At 46.3% G+C, this 12,785-nt stretch overlaps 4 protein-coding genes across 5 annotated transcripts; 2 read left to right on the forward strand and 2 right to left on the reverse strand.

The window, feature by feature from the left end:
• Positions 1–12: 12 nt before the first annotated feature.
• On the reverse strand, positions 13–2,623 carry LOC128257637 (ATP synthase subunit beta, mitochondrial). Its single transcript, XM_052988729.1, has 3 exons — positions 2,500–2,623; positions 2,040–2,440; positions 13–1,595 (listed from the first exon to the last, which is right to left on the reverse strand). The coding sequence occupies exons 1-3, from the start codon at positions 2,528–2,530 to the stop codon at positions 144–146; spliced, it is 1,884 nt and encodes a 627-aa protein (XP_052844689.1). The 5' UTR covers positions 2,531–2,623; the 3' UTR covers positions 13–143.
• A 525-nt stretch (positions 2,624–3,148) lies between these two features.
• Positions 3,149–4,781, forward strand: LOC128257074 (uncharacterized). The gene is made up of 4 exons (XM_052987875.1): positions 3,149–4,017; positions 4,073–4,349; positions 4,406–4,599; positions 4,667–4,781. Exons 1-4 carry the CDS (start codon positions 3,194–3,196, stop codon positions 4,725–4,727), a joined length of 1,356 nt encoding a protein of 451 aa, XP_052843835.1. The 5' UTR covers positions 3,149–3,193; the 3' UTR covers positions 4,728–4,781.
• Positions 4,737–10,452, reverse strand: LOC128257073 (H(+)/Cl(-) exchange transporter 5). Of its 2 annotated transcripts, none has more exons than XM_052987873.1 (10): positions 10,006–10,452; positions 8,952–9,294; positions 7,975–8,141; positions 7,712–7,915; positions 7,023–7,655; positions 6,747–6,964; positions 6,117–6,677; positions 5,897–6,060; positions 5,627–5,840; positions 4,737–5,563 (listed from the first exon to the last, which is right to left on the reverse strand). In XM_052987873.1, the coding sequence occupies exons 1-10, from the start codon at positions 10,090–10,092 to the stop codon at positions 5,473–5,475; spliced, it is 2,682 nt and encodes an 893-aa protein (XP_052843833.1). In that variant the 5' UTR covers positions 10,093–10,452; the 3' UTR covers positions 4,737–5,472. The 2 variants fall into 2 exon arrangements, with proteins under 2 accessions (XP_052843833.1, XP_052843834.1); XM_052987874.1 differs by having other exon boundaries at positions 10,377–10,449.
• Positions 10,453–10,576: 124 nt separating this feature from the next.
• On the forward strand, positions 10,577–12,671 carry LOC128257075 (threonine aspartase 1). Its single transcript, XM_052987877.1, has 3 exons — positions 10,577–10,831; positions 10,897–11,882; positions 11,945–12,671. The coding sequence occupies exons 1-3, from the start codon at positions 10,804–10,806 to the stop codon at positions 12,026–12,028; spliced, it is 1,098 nt and encodes a 365-aa protein (XP_052843837.1). The 5' UTR covers positions 10,577–10,803; the 3' UTR covers positions 12,029–12,671.
• The last annotated feature ends 114 nt before the right edge of the window (positions 12,672–12,785 follow it).

A 12,785-nucleotide genomic window follows, 5' to 3' on the forward strand; every position in this document is an offset into this window, starting at 1 on the left:
GTTAATAGGTCCTTTGTTATGAGTAAATTTGTATTATTTGTATTTGAAAAATTACAAAACGTAACATTCTTAAAAATAGTTAGTAAACGAAATCTTGTAGTTTACTTATAATTCCCATATTTGGGGGAATTAAGCATTCAAATTCACTTGTCCTTCTTTTCCGGATCATTTGGCTTGTCGTCCTTGGCCTCCCCTTTAGGGGGCTCCTCCTTCTTGCCCTCTTCTGGCTTGGCCTCCTTTTCGTCCTTTTCGTCCTTCTTGGCCTCACCCTCCTTGTCCTTTGGCGGCGGCTTGGGCTCATCCCCCGACATGCTGGCGGCCAGTTGGCTGGCCTTGGCCAGGACCTCGTCCGCATCCCCTACCATGTAGAAGGCGATCTCCGGGATGTCATCGTATTCCCCATTTAGCAGCCGCTTAAAGCCCTCCACACACTTCTCCACGGGCACCAGCTTGCCGGGATGTCCGGTGAAGATCTCGGCCACTTGGAACGGCTGCGAGAGGAAGCGCTGCATCTTGCGTGCCCTGGCCACCGTCAACTTATCGTCCTCGGACAGCTCATCCATTCCCAGGATGGCAATGATGTCCTGCAGCGACTTGTAGGCCTGCAGGGTCTTCTGAACAGCTCGGGCCACATTGTAGTGCTCTTCGCCCACCACATCGGGATCGAGGATGCGGGACGACGAGTCCAAGGGGTCCACAGCCGGGTAAATACCCAGCTCAGCAATGGGACGCGATAGCACCGTTGTGGCATCCAAATGCGAGAAGGTAGCCGCCGGAGCAGGATCACTGAGATCATCGGCCGGCACGTAGACAGCCTGAACGGAGGTGATGGAACCATTACGGGTGCTGGTGATCCGCTCCTGCATGGTGCCCATGTCCGTGCCCAGAGTCGGCTGATAGCCCACCGCCGAGGGAATGCGTCCGAGCAAAGCCGACACCTCCGATCCCGCCTGGGTGAAACGGAAAATGTTGTCTATAAACAGCAGCACATCCTGCCCGTCAACATCTCGGAAATACTCGGCAATGGTCAGTCCGGTGAGGACCACGCGGGAACGAGCGCCCGGCGGTTCGTTCATCTGGCCAAAGACCAGCACCACCTTCGAGGTGTCATCCTCCAGGGAGATCACCTTCGACTCAATCATCTCGTGGTACAGATCATTGCCCTCACGGGTACGCTCGCCTGCGCCCACAAACACCGAGTAGCCGCCATGGGACTTGGCTATGTTGTTGATCAGCTCCATGATGAGCACCGTCTTGCCCACTCCGGCGCCACCGAACAGACCGATCTTGCCGCCCTTGACGTACGGAGCCAGCAGATCAATAACCTTGATGCCGGTGACCAGGATCTCCGGCTTCACGCTCAGATCGGTCAACTCCGGGGCTTCGTTGTGGATAAAGGAGTAGTAATCCGACTTGATCTCGCCGCGATCGTCGATGGGATCGCCCACCACGTTCAGGATGCGGCCCAGGACGGCCTTGCCCACCGCCACACGGATGGGGTAGCCGGTGTCGACGACCCTCTGACCACGACGCAGACCCTCCGTGGAGTCCATGGCCACGCAACGGACGATGTTGTTGCCCAGATGATGGAAAACCTATGTGAGGACATGTATTTATCATCGAAATTTCCTACCAAGTAGCATCTCACATAAAATAGATTTATTTCAAATTGATAAGCTTGAAACAATAAAGTTTTTAAAGGAGATTTTTAAAAATGTAGGAAAATATATGCTCTATTTTAGGAATATCTATATTGGGGTTTCTCAAACAGTTCGATTTTTCGTTAAAATTACATATTCGACAATTATAATAAACAAATGCAACAGTGCGTATGAGTGATAAACTTGGAATCAAATCAATAGCCCAAAAAAAATTGTTATCTAATAATTTCTTGAAATACCTGTCCAATCCATACAAATTTTGAACACCCATTGAACACTTATCAAAATAGTTCAGTTCAAAATTAATATATTACCCATTTTTAATGATATATTTTCTAATAAATCAGTATTAATTATAACTATAAACCCTCCACTTACCTCCAACACCAGGTTATCGATGGGAGAATCCAGCACCTTGAGGGCATTGAGCACCTCCGGAACTTCCTCCTCGAAGTACACATCGATGACGGGACCGATGACGGCGTGGATAACACCCTTGCGACCCTTGCTCTCCAGCTCCTTGCCTTTTCCTCCGCCCGACTCCCCATCCTCGCATTCATCCTTCTGCTTGACCAGCTCTGCGTCCGCCTTGCAGACGTCCTTCGGCTCGGGCTCGCATTCATCGCTCAACTTGTCCTTATCCTTTCCCTTGTCATCCCAAAGCGCCAAAGATGCGTGAAAGGAGCGGGCATGGATGGGAAATTTCACACCATTACCCAAATACCTTCCACTTTGGCCACCGTTTGCCTGATTAATCTTCAGGCCAAACCTTGCACACACTGCCATGGTTTTCTTTTATTGAGAAAGAGTAAAGCTAATAAAATTGGTTGTGTCTTACCTGTGGCCATTTTAGCCCATGCCACCAACATTTTTCTTGAGGTTTTTTTTTGTTTTAACTCCTAAAACGTCTTCGCTGCAAATCAATTTTGCTAGTAATGACAGCTTTAGTTGACAGATGTCAGCATTGCCTACTGAAATGTATGGCTTTAAATTTATCTTAGGGATTTTTTATGGGTTGTCACCTATTCTATTGCAATGCCAATCGCTTTCTAACACTTTCTAATAGGTTGCCACTTTAAATATTTCGAATACCAATACCAATTTCAAACATTTTTTAATTATACTTTAATTAAAAACGTATAATTTTTTTATCTGCTTCGCTTTGTATCACATTCTCTTGGGGTGCCACTTTAAACATTAAGAAAACCAGTATATAAATATTTTTTGTTTTATTTGTTTCGGTTTTAAACTCCTTCAATTCAAAGCTTATACTTAAGTCTACCAAAAGCATATTAAAATATAAAATTTATAATCAAATATTTCTTAAATACAATCTTTATAAGGGCTCATCTTTTAACTAAAAAGCACAAGCTAATTAATAATTAAAAATAAAGGATTAAAATTTAGTCCACAACCGATCTTCAGCTAGGTTCCAAATTAAACATATTAGAGGGTTGATTTGGGTGGTTACCAAGGCTACCGATAGCAAAGTCCTAAAAACCCAAACAGAAGTGTTTACAAGCTGAAGGAAAATGGACGTATTATCGCACTATAGCTCACCGGTCGTTGAATTTCCGGCTACCCAGCCGCTGGAGAAGCAATTCGCCCTGGTGGACAACTGCACCGGCACAGATCCGCCGCCTCCCAGCAGAGATGCTACCACGGGAACGCAGGAGAAGGTGCATGTGGCCACACAAACGGAGCAACGAGTGGTTAGCAGCAAGGAGGTGGAATACGATGAGAGGGCTTTGGCCAAGTGGTTGCGCCAAATATGTCCAATGGTCGAGCGGGAGCTGATGAATCCCACTCCCCTGATGGAGGAGTTCGCGATTAGCCAGTGCCGCTTGGAGGAGGAGCTGCAGGTGTACACCTATCAAAAGCTATCCATGGGCGCAGTGGAGAACTCGCAAGGATTGGCCATCTGGCTGTGTGTGCACACCAATAACGCTCCTGTTCTGGTGGCCACCACGGTGGCTCCCCACGATGACTGGTGCGAGCATGTGGATCAGCAGCTGAAGCTCTTCGTCCCCCAACGGATGTCCAATGGCAGCTTGGTGATCTATGCCGAGGCCAAAACCCTTCCCCTGAAATCCTGCCTCCGAAGTCTATGCACGAATCCTTTTAACAAGACTATGTTTGCCGGATCCACCATGGATGGCGAGCTCTTTATCTGGCTATACGAACAGGCCAGGGGGTCCGATTCCAGCGTGGAGATCAAGCAGCTACACAGCGTATCCTCCTCCCAGGGAGCAGCTATAGCTCTCGACTGGCCAAGGGAACAGCTACTGCTGGCCTGTTATGCCAATGGCAGCGTGCGCCAGTGGGATTTGAGCAGGCAGATGACTCTGGATTGGGAGTGAGTGAGCCTTAAACCTTTAAAATATATTTGAAATACTGATTTTATCCAATAGGTACTCCCTGCCCGCCTCGGTTACATCTGAGCCCACGGTCTTGGTGGCCCTGGGAATGGATGACTTTGTGCTGGGCACCAATGATGGTGGCGTTTATCGTTGCTGGAGCACTGGTCGCCAGGCTGCAGCCACCAAGCAGATCCAGTTGTTGGCCCTACGGCGACATCGTTTCATGGTCTCCACACTGCTCCGAACAGAGATGGGTGGCAACCAGTTCGTCCTCAGCTGCGATCTCAGTGGACAGGCCTTCTATCATGATATGCGGATTGTGGATGAGGTAAATAGATTGTCATCCCATAACTTTTGTACATTACTGCCAATACAACGAAACAGGATATGGCTCAGTTGATAGTGCAGATCCCATTGCCCTTTAAGAACGTAATAGCCTGCAGTCGGGATGGCAACATCATCTACTGTCCAGCCAATGATGGAGCACTGGAAGTGCACAGGGTGAGCGATGGAGCCCATGCCCACGTCAAGGGCGGACTGCGCGGCAAAGGAAGCCTCATCCGAAGCAGCGACAATGGGTAAGCTAAATACACATAAAATAATTAAATTAAAGTGATGTAAAATGTAAAAACAAATCCCTTACAGCCGCTGGTTAATTGCTGGCCTTTATGGTGATGATTTTCAGATTTTTTACGTCGAATATTAAAGATTCACATTTGATTTTGTTCTCAGTTTGGAAATAATTGCTTGTATTTGCATGACTGCTTATGTTAATATGTATGGTTTTCATCTTCTCTTAGGGTTGCTATTTACACGAGTTTATTTTAAAATTTCTCAGATCTCTAACAAATACCACATGTAAATATAGACTATATATTGTATAAACAAGAGTTTCTTTTTGTGTATAATTTTGAAAAAAATGGAAAAAAACTTAAAGCCATAAAATTAGACTGTTTTTCTCCGGGGGATCTTGTTAAAACGGCGCAATTCACAAAATAAAATGTTCTCTATATATTAACTACTAATCATTCCATAGTGTACACTCTTTATCAGGCTCGAAGTGAACATATAAAATTAATATGTGTGGTGCGTAGAAAAAGTGTTACAATGACATAATTACAAAATGGCAATAAATGAATACACATCCTTTATAACCATTTGCCTAGCGTAAAATAAATTATACAATTAACATTAACGAGATATATGCGATATATAAATATATAATAGAACTGCACACAATTTTGCTAAATCTCTCACGTTCGAACGTCCGATTCTAACCGCCCTAATCACGCGACTCCACTTCAGTCCACTCTGCATCCACACGTTCAACTTTTCACTTAAGCTTAGATTGCAATCTGCATTTTGCACATATCAAATATTATTGTTTTGCGATAGTTCACATAATAATAACTAGAAGCAGCGCTCGCCCAGCTTCTGATTGGCTGATAAATTCAGTTGAAGAGCACCGTATTGGGGTCTTCGTTATCCATCTGCTTTACATGACGCAGCACATCTTTCTTGGTAATTACTCCAAGTAGGCGACTGCATTGGGAAATATATTTTGTTACTTGATACAGGTACCTTGACTGATTGCTAAGAGCTCACCCGTTATGTGTTACTAATGTTTGTCGCAGTCCCAGCTTGCGGAACATGTCCACTACCGTTTCCATTGGCGTTTGATCCGTCACTGTAATCGGCGCCATGTCCAGAATCTTTTTCAGTTTAAGCGGCTGGGGTCCCAGATTTTGAATAGTCTGGGTCGAAGTGAATAATACTATGGAGCTGCTACTGATGCCCTCGATCAGGCGTTTGGCATTGCCTACAAAATCAGGTATTTAAATAGGGAACTTGAGCTTGGATTTAAGTCTAACTCACCTATGGCCAAGTTAAGATCCCTGCGCAGCACAAAGCCCACCAAATATTGATTCTCTCGAGACACCACCACAGGATAGCCATTGTGTTCGGTCTCTTTTAGCAGGTTCTCCACATCGTCCACCGTCATGGAGTCTTGGGTTATGACATTCAAAGTCTCATTGCGCCTAAGGGAGTTTTTGTTAGTTAATTTAGAAAATAGAAACCATTTTTGTGTACTTACTTTGGCTGCATCACATCCGCTGCCAGTGTTGTGTGCGCAAACTCTTCTTTGCTGTCTAGGAACGGATAACCATTCAGCGCTATGTGCGCATCGTAGATGCCTTGCCTGCCCAGAGCATCGCCCACCCACTTGGAGGCCATGGCGGCTGCCATCAGTGGCACAATGTATCTCACTCCGCCGGTCAGCTCGAACATGATCACCACCAGGGAAACGGTCATGCGAGTGACACCGCCCAACACAGCTGCTGCTCCCACCACCGCATACAATCCTGGGGTAATCAGATTGCTGTCCGCACACTCGCCGGTGAAGAACCAGATGTTTGGATAGCTGTACGCAAACTGCTCCACGCCAATGCCCACGATGCGACCCATTATGGCGCCCAGCAGCAGGGACGGAATAAACAGGCCAGCTGGGACTTTCATGCCAAATGTAAAAATGACCATGGCCAGTTTTAGGATAAAGGTGAGCATCAGCAGCCAAATTGAGCTGTAGACACCGGGACCTGGCTCCGTGACTTCAATGATAGTGTTGCCCATCGTTATGTTCATGCGTTTGTACTCGCTAAAAAAAAATGTGGTAAAAAGTAGTTAGAATTTTTGTAAAATTAGCAAATGGAGAATAAAAACCCACCACAAGGGATTGGTGACATCGCCGGGGGAGCACTTGCTGACCAACAGGAATATTAGCTCGTTCATGTTCATGCGCGTAAAGGGATTGGGGTAGCAAATGATGCCAGTAACCAGGGTGACGAAGAGCACCTCCATGACGGGATACTGGCCCAGTTTGCTGAACTTCCTGTAGCGGCACCACCACAGATTGGCCTTGATGAAGAACGTTCCAATTACACCCTATGGGTAAAAAACCATGTTAATAAACTATTTCGCTTTGTAATCACAATCGACTTACCCCCATTATTCCTAGGAATACAAAAGGAATGAGTTCGAAGAATATCCAGGGCTTATTGTACTCCACGAAAAAGAGCACGGAATGCTCGTTGCCAAACGGCGTCAGCGATCGCAGGACGAATGCGGCAATCAGTGCACAAAAGAAGGAGCGCCACAAGGTCTTCAGGGGGAAATAGTAGGAGACTTCCTCCAGCGAGAACAGAACGCCGCCAATCGGTGCTCCGAAGGCCACAGAGACGCCCGCCGCTGCTGCTGCCGATAGAATCTCACGCTTTTTGGCCTCATTACGACCGTATTTGGGGAATACGTGCGAGAATATGTTGCCAATACAACTGGCAATATGGACCATGGGTCCTTCCTTGCCCAGAGTGAGGCCAGCGGACACGGACAGCATCAGGCCCACCGATTTGATCAGCAGCGTCCATTTGCCCAGGTAGCCGCGTATAATGAAGCCCGACAGGATGGTCTTGATCTCCGGAATACCCGAACCGCAGGCATATGGTGCAAACATTCGCACCAGGGAGGCGCTGAGGAAGGCGAATAGTAAGGCCCACAGCACATACCAGATGTAGGCGACTATATATGGTCCGGTGCCATTACGATCCAGTCCAAAGACCTCTGGCCAGGTTTTCCACTGCAATAAAAAGCTGTTTAAGTGGCTTGTTAGTGAACAAATATAATTTCACTAACCGTTGAACAGTTGCCTTCTTCGAAAACCGACTGTTTGGCCGGATAGCAGCATTGCTCCCGATTAAACCAAAAGGCGGGTGGACAAATGCCATGCTTCAGATCCGACATCCAACTGGCTCCAATGTCCACCATGCCAGCCACACAACCAGCGGCAATTCCGACAAGCAAAACGCATAGCCAGCCAGATCCGGCATCAATGGAGCCCTGAAAGAAGATCATTGATTAAGTAATTTGTTTGACTAAGATTATTTACGACTACATACCTTTATAAGATCCCACAAGGAGTCCTGCCGCTTCTTGACTATATAGCGATGTCGCATTCGGTCACGGGCAATATCCCGCTGCCAGTCGATGGTGTGGAAATCTTCGTACTGTCCAATGCCAGGAATATCATCTTGCACATCCGAGGAACCGTAGAAGGATAGTGCTCCTAAAGCAATAAACATTAATACAATAAACATTTCTGTTTTGACAAAGTCCACTGAGGAACAGAGCTTCTAAGTTATAACCACAAAAGCTGAAATTCTGAGTATTTTAATTGTATTTCATTCCTATGTCGATACTATAAACTTGAATGTGTTTCTATACATTTTTTGAGTGATTTGAGTGATTGTTTATTATTGTTAATAATACACTTTTTCGACACGCAAAGCTGTATTCAAAGTCTTTTATATACATGGCTTCTTGGTAATCATATTAAACACAATTAATTTTTTCAAACTTAAGCTCCAGCGAAACTTGATATTTCAATTTATTCCGATCGTTTTAGCGTGGCGTTAACAATATAGTTTCTATGTGATTGAAATGATCTTCACATATGTGAATTGGTATTTACCCAACAAACACAATGAATATGATTCTCGTTTCAATAAATAACTCCTAATAGAAGTGCCAGCTGGTTGTTTAGACTATTCCGTGATTATTATTTCTCTGAATTAGCATCACGTGTGCAAACCATTGGCTTGTATTGGTACTTGTTTGCCATATATCAATAATTTGACTTGAATTCAAGCAGAGTCGCCTCAATTATGCACATGTGTGGCTGTATGCTAATGATCATCGGACGTATTAATTGAATTGCCCAGGGAGCGAGTACAGCTGTGTGCCTCGCCACCGATGGTGATGGTGAGGTGACGTCGCCTCGCTCATATGATCATGATCTTGATTAACACCACAGACAATGCCAGTGGATGTGGATGTGGATGCTTTACGCAATGGATCTCGATCTCTGTGAACTCACCGTCCATGGGATCGCCGAAGGCACTGTGAGTTGGCACATGCTGGTGGTGCATTGTCCGCTGATTGTGATGATTGCCGCCACCGCCGCCGCCGACTGAGTGTCCGAAATCTCGTTCGGTGTCCGATTCGGTGGCCGTTTCCCGATGATAGCCGCTACTACTTCCTCCTCCTCCGCCGATCACGTCTCCCGGACTGGAGCGCGGTGTGATATCGATCATGTCCTCGTCGTCGGTGCCCGGTGCCGTCAGCGAGGTGGTCAGTTTGGAGTGCTGGGCCAGCGGATGGTCACGAAAAGATCCCTCGATGTCGCCGTCGCCGTCCGCTCCGTTCGTGTGCCCGTTGGACTGGAAAGAGCGAAAATGCCAAAAAGCTTTTAAGATATGGTTCCGAGATTTGGAGAGGTTGGCAAGCGCTTTGTTTACGCATTTACTCTGATAAGATTAAGATCTTAGACAAAGCGAGCTTGGTAATAATATAAATATGTGTATATCTGTACAAAGAATTACATTTGGCACCATTTCCGCCCCCTTATTTCACATGTTTGGTAGAGTACTGCTGTAATCAGGGCTGCCGCAAAAACCCTTTATCTCTAGTTTTTACAAATTAATTGGAAACCAACGAATATAATAATAATTTATACGGAAAACAGAGGAGAGAAACAATTTTTCTTAGTCTTTACAACAAAACAACTTTCGAAAATTTAAACTACCCCAGAATATGAATTCTTTTACCCAATGTGTCTAAATAGAATCAAATAAAAGGATCTTTAATTTAAATTTTTACAAATATTTTCTTTCGAACATACCCAAAGGTTGGATATGTATCTTTATAAACGTAGAACTTCCAACAATTAAAACGTAATTTGGACAAGAATATATATTTTTACACCTTATGTTTTTAAATACAGCTGTACCTAGTCCATGTACTTTTCCACCAAATTTATCTAAATTTAACCCGTATTTCATGTTTTTCAACCGACATGTATTGTGGTGCATATGTAGGTAGGTGATTGGGGGAAATCCAATCCCCATGGGCTTATCACGTATACGGCGTACCTTTCTCATCACCGTTTGGTAGGCGGTTATGTAGCTGTTGCCCTCGGCAGCAGCCTCCCTGCTGCCCTTCAGCGGGAACTTTTCCATGGCTTACAATCCAGCACTACGTGAGTAATTCTCTAGCTATCCAAAATTTCACGTATTGTACTGTCTTTTTCCGTTGCAGTCGAGCACGTCACTAAATACAAACACACACAAACACAAACAGTTGTTCGTGGGGCGAATCGAATCGAATCGAATCCGAATCGAATCACTTTCTTTCCATTTCACTCGGCCCGCGATAGTAGTTGATCGATCCCATTGGCATTGAGATGGCTCGAACAGGTATTTAAGCGATTATATAGTACACATAACATTGGTAAAGTGCTTACTTTGTGTGCGAATATTTTATTTGCAAAAATCACAAATTCAGTATGACCAGATGTGAGAGAAAACGGAATACTGATGTATCGAAAAAAGTACGATTGTAAACATATTCGATAGCATACCCTGGACTAATCGATCGTTAAAATATATGTATATGAATGTGTGTAGGGTAATACATTTATAAACTTGAAATTGTTAAATATTCCTGACAAATTTTTCACAAAATATTTATATGTAATTTTTAAAAGACATCCTTTTTCTGAGAGTTGTTTTGGTATTTGCCCAATATCATTTCGTTCAATTAAGTGTGGTGTATTCAAGCGAATCGCGCACGGTCACTCTGGCCGCCGAGTTTGTTTACGCCGTACAGCGCACGGACTGCAGTTAGTAGGCCAACAACAAGGCGCGAGCATAAACATCGATACCAACAACATGGCCGGCTTCGTGGCTGTGCACACAGGTTCGTATTCGTATGTGGCCAGGCCAAGGCGGTGCCGATGATTGATGACCGCCATCCGTTCTCAGGGGCTGGGAACTCCATCGACGAGACCAAGTACCAGCGGGTGATCAAGGAGGCCTGCCTGCGGGCCACGGACATTCTGCGCAACGGAGGATCCGCCGTGGACGCCTGCGAGGCGGCCATTGTCCGGCTGGAGAACTGCGGCTACACAAACGCCGGCTACGGCTCCAATCTCTGCATGGACGGCTCCGTGCAGTGCGATGCGGCCATAATGGACGGCTCCACGCTGAACTTTGGGGCCTGCACTAATGTCAGCCGGGTGAAGAACCCCATCCAGTTGGCCAGACGCATCTGCGACGCCCAGTCCAGTCCACAGCTCCTGGAGCGCATTCCACCAATGATCCTCGCCGGCACTGGTGCGGAAAGGTATGCCGACGAGGTGGGCTGCTCTTTGGTGGACCCCGCCGTGCTGATCTCATCGAAGGCCACGTTCCAGTTCAATCACTACAAGAGCAAGTACGATCTGGTGGTGAACAGCCGAATGGGCAAGTCGGCCGCCGAGGAACCGGTGGTCGTGCCGGAGCCCGGAAACGAGGTGGAACTGGCCGCCGCTTTGGACACAGTGGGTGCGGTTTGTGTGGATGGGGCGGGAAATACGGCGGCTGGCTGTAGCTCCGGCGGCATCCTGCTGAAAGTTCCCGGAAGGGTGGGCCAGGCGGCCACCTATGGAGCCGGGTGCTGGGCCACCGATACGGACGAGCTGGCCATCGCCACCTGCACAACCGGCAACGGGGAGTACCTGATGAAAACGCTGCTGGCCAGAGAGATCTGCCACGGGGCCTTCAGTAGCGACTGTGCGGTGACCAGTCTGCATCGGACATTCAAGCAAAAGTTCCTCGACTCCCCGCTGCTGCCCCGCCAGCAGGATCTCTACGCCGGCGCACTGACCCTGCTCTACTATCCGGGCCAGAGCAGCGGCGAGGTGATGTGGAGCCACACGACGCAGTCGTTCTGTGTCGGTTACATGGCGACCAACCAGCGGGTGCCAAAGGTTCGTACGCCCCATCCATCATCTTCTGGCTCTATATATGTATTTAGTTTATCGTTTTGCAGTTTGTGCATTCGCCGCTGCCCACGTACAGCGTCCCGGGCCGATCGTGCGTCGTCAATGGCCACAATTTCCATTTGCGCATTTAAATGTGGGCTGGCTGGCCAACTAGCCCAGCCGCCTGGTCCTGCTGCTCCGCATCTGCATCGGCATCTGTATCTGCAATTCATTTGATTTAATGTTTAATTGCCGCGACAATCGCTGCCAAAGGTGGCAGAAAGCGCCGCGACAGAATTATGTATATGCTGCTTTCTCTCGGCAAGAAATATTAAGATAATTAAGCAAGAACTTTTATTGTAAATTCTCGTAGATCGTAATGTGTGCAGTACTAGTAGCAATGAAATAGGATTTCGAATATTGTTCCCCCTCGTCGTTGAACCGGGTGCGCTAGATAAATCAGACAGCCAGCCGTTCGGAATATCATATTCGAGGGGGCATATGTTTGTATATCCGTCTGTATATTTAGACGCGCTGACTTGTGTGCGCATCTGTGTGTTTATGTCCAAGTGTTTACGGCCATCAATGTACAGAACTTAACCTATTAATTTTGAGCGAAACAGAAGCCACAGCATGCACACACAATATCAAGGTCTCTAGTATCATGAGTTTAGTTGTCCTCAACATGAATATGTGAACATTGTGAAAATGCTTTTACTTTTAGCGTAAACCGATTTGTACATACAAACACAGATATGACGCGATTTGTTTTAATACACAATACATTCATACGTATTAATTTCTCCGTTTATGGGGTTTCGGCTAATAATCCTAAGGTATTTCATGGCATATAAATTGCTAAACATCTCGAGGCTTTTTCAAACTACATACACATCTACTACCAACCAC

Source organism: Drosophila gunungcola (genome assembly GCF_025200985.1).
Source record: "Drosophila gunungcola strain Sukarami chromosome 3L unlocalized genomic scaffold, Dgunungcola_SK_2 000002F, whole genome shotgun sequence".
Taxonomy (NCBI): domain Eukaryota; kingdom Metazoa; phylum Arthropoda; class Insecta; order Diptera; family Drosophilidae; genus Drosophila; species Drosophila gunungcola.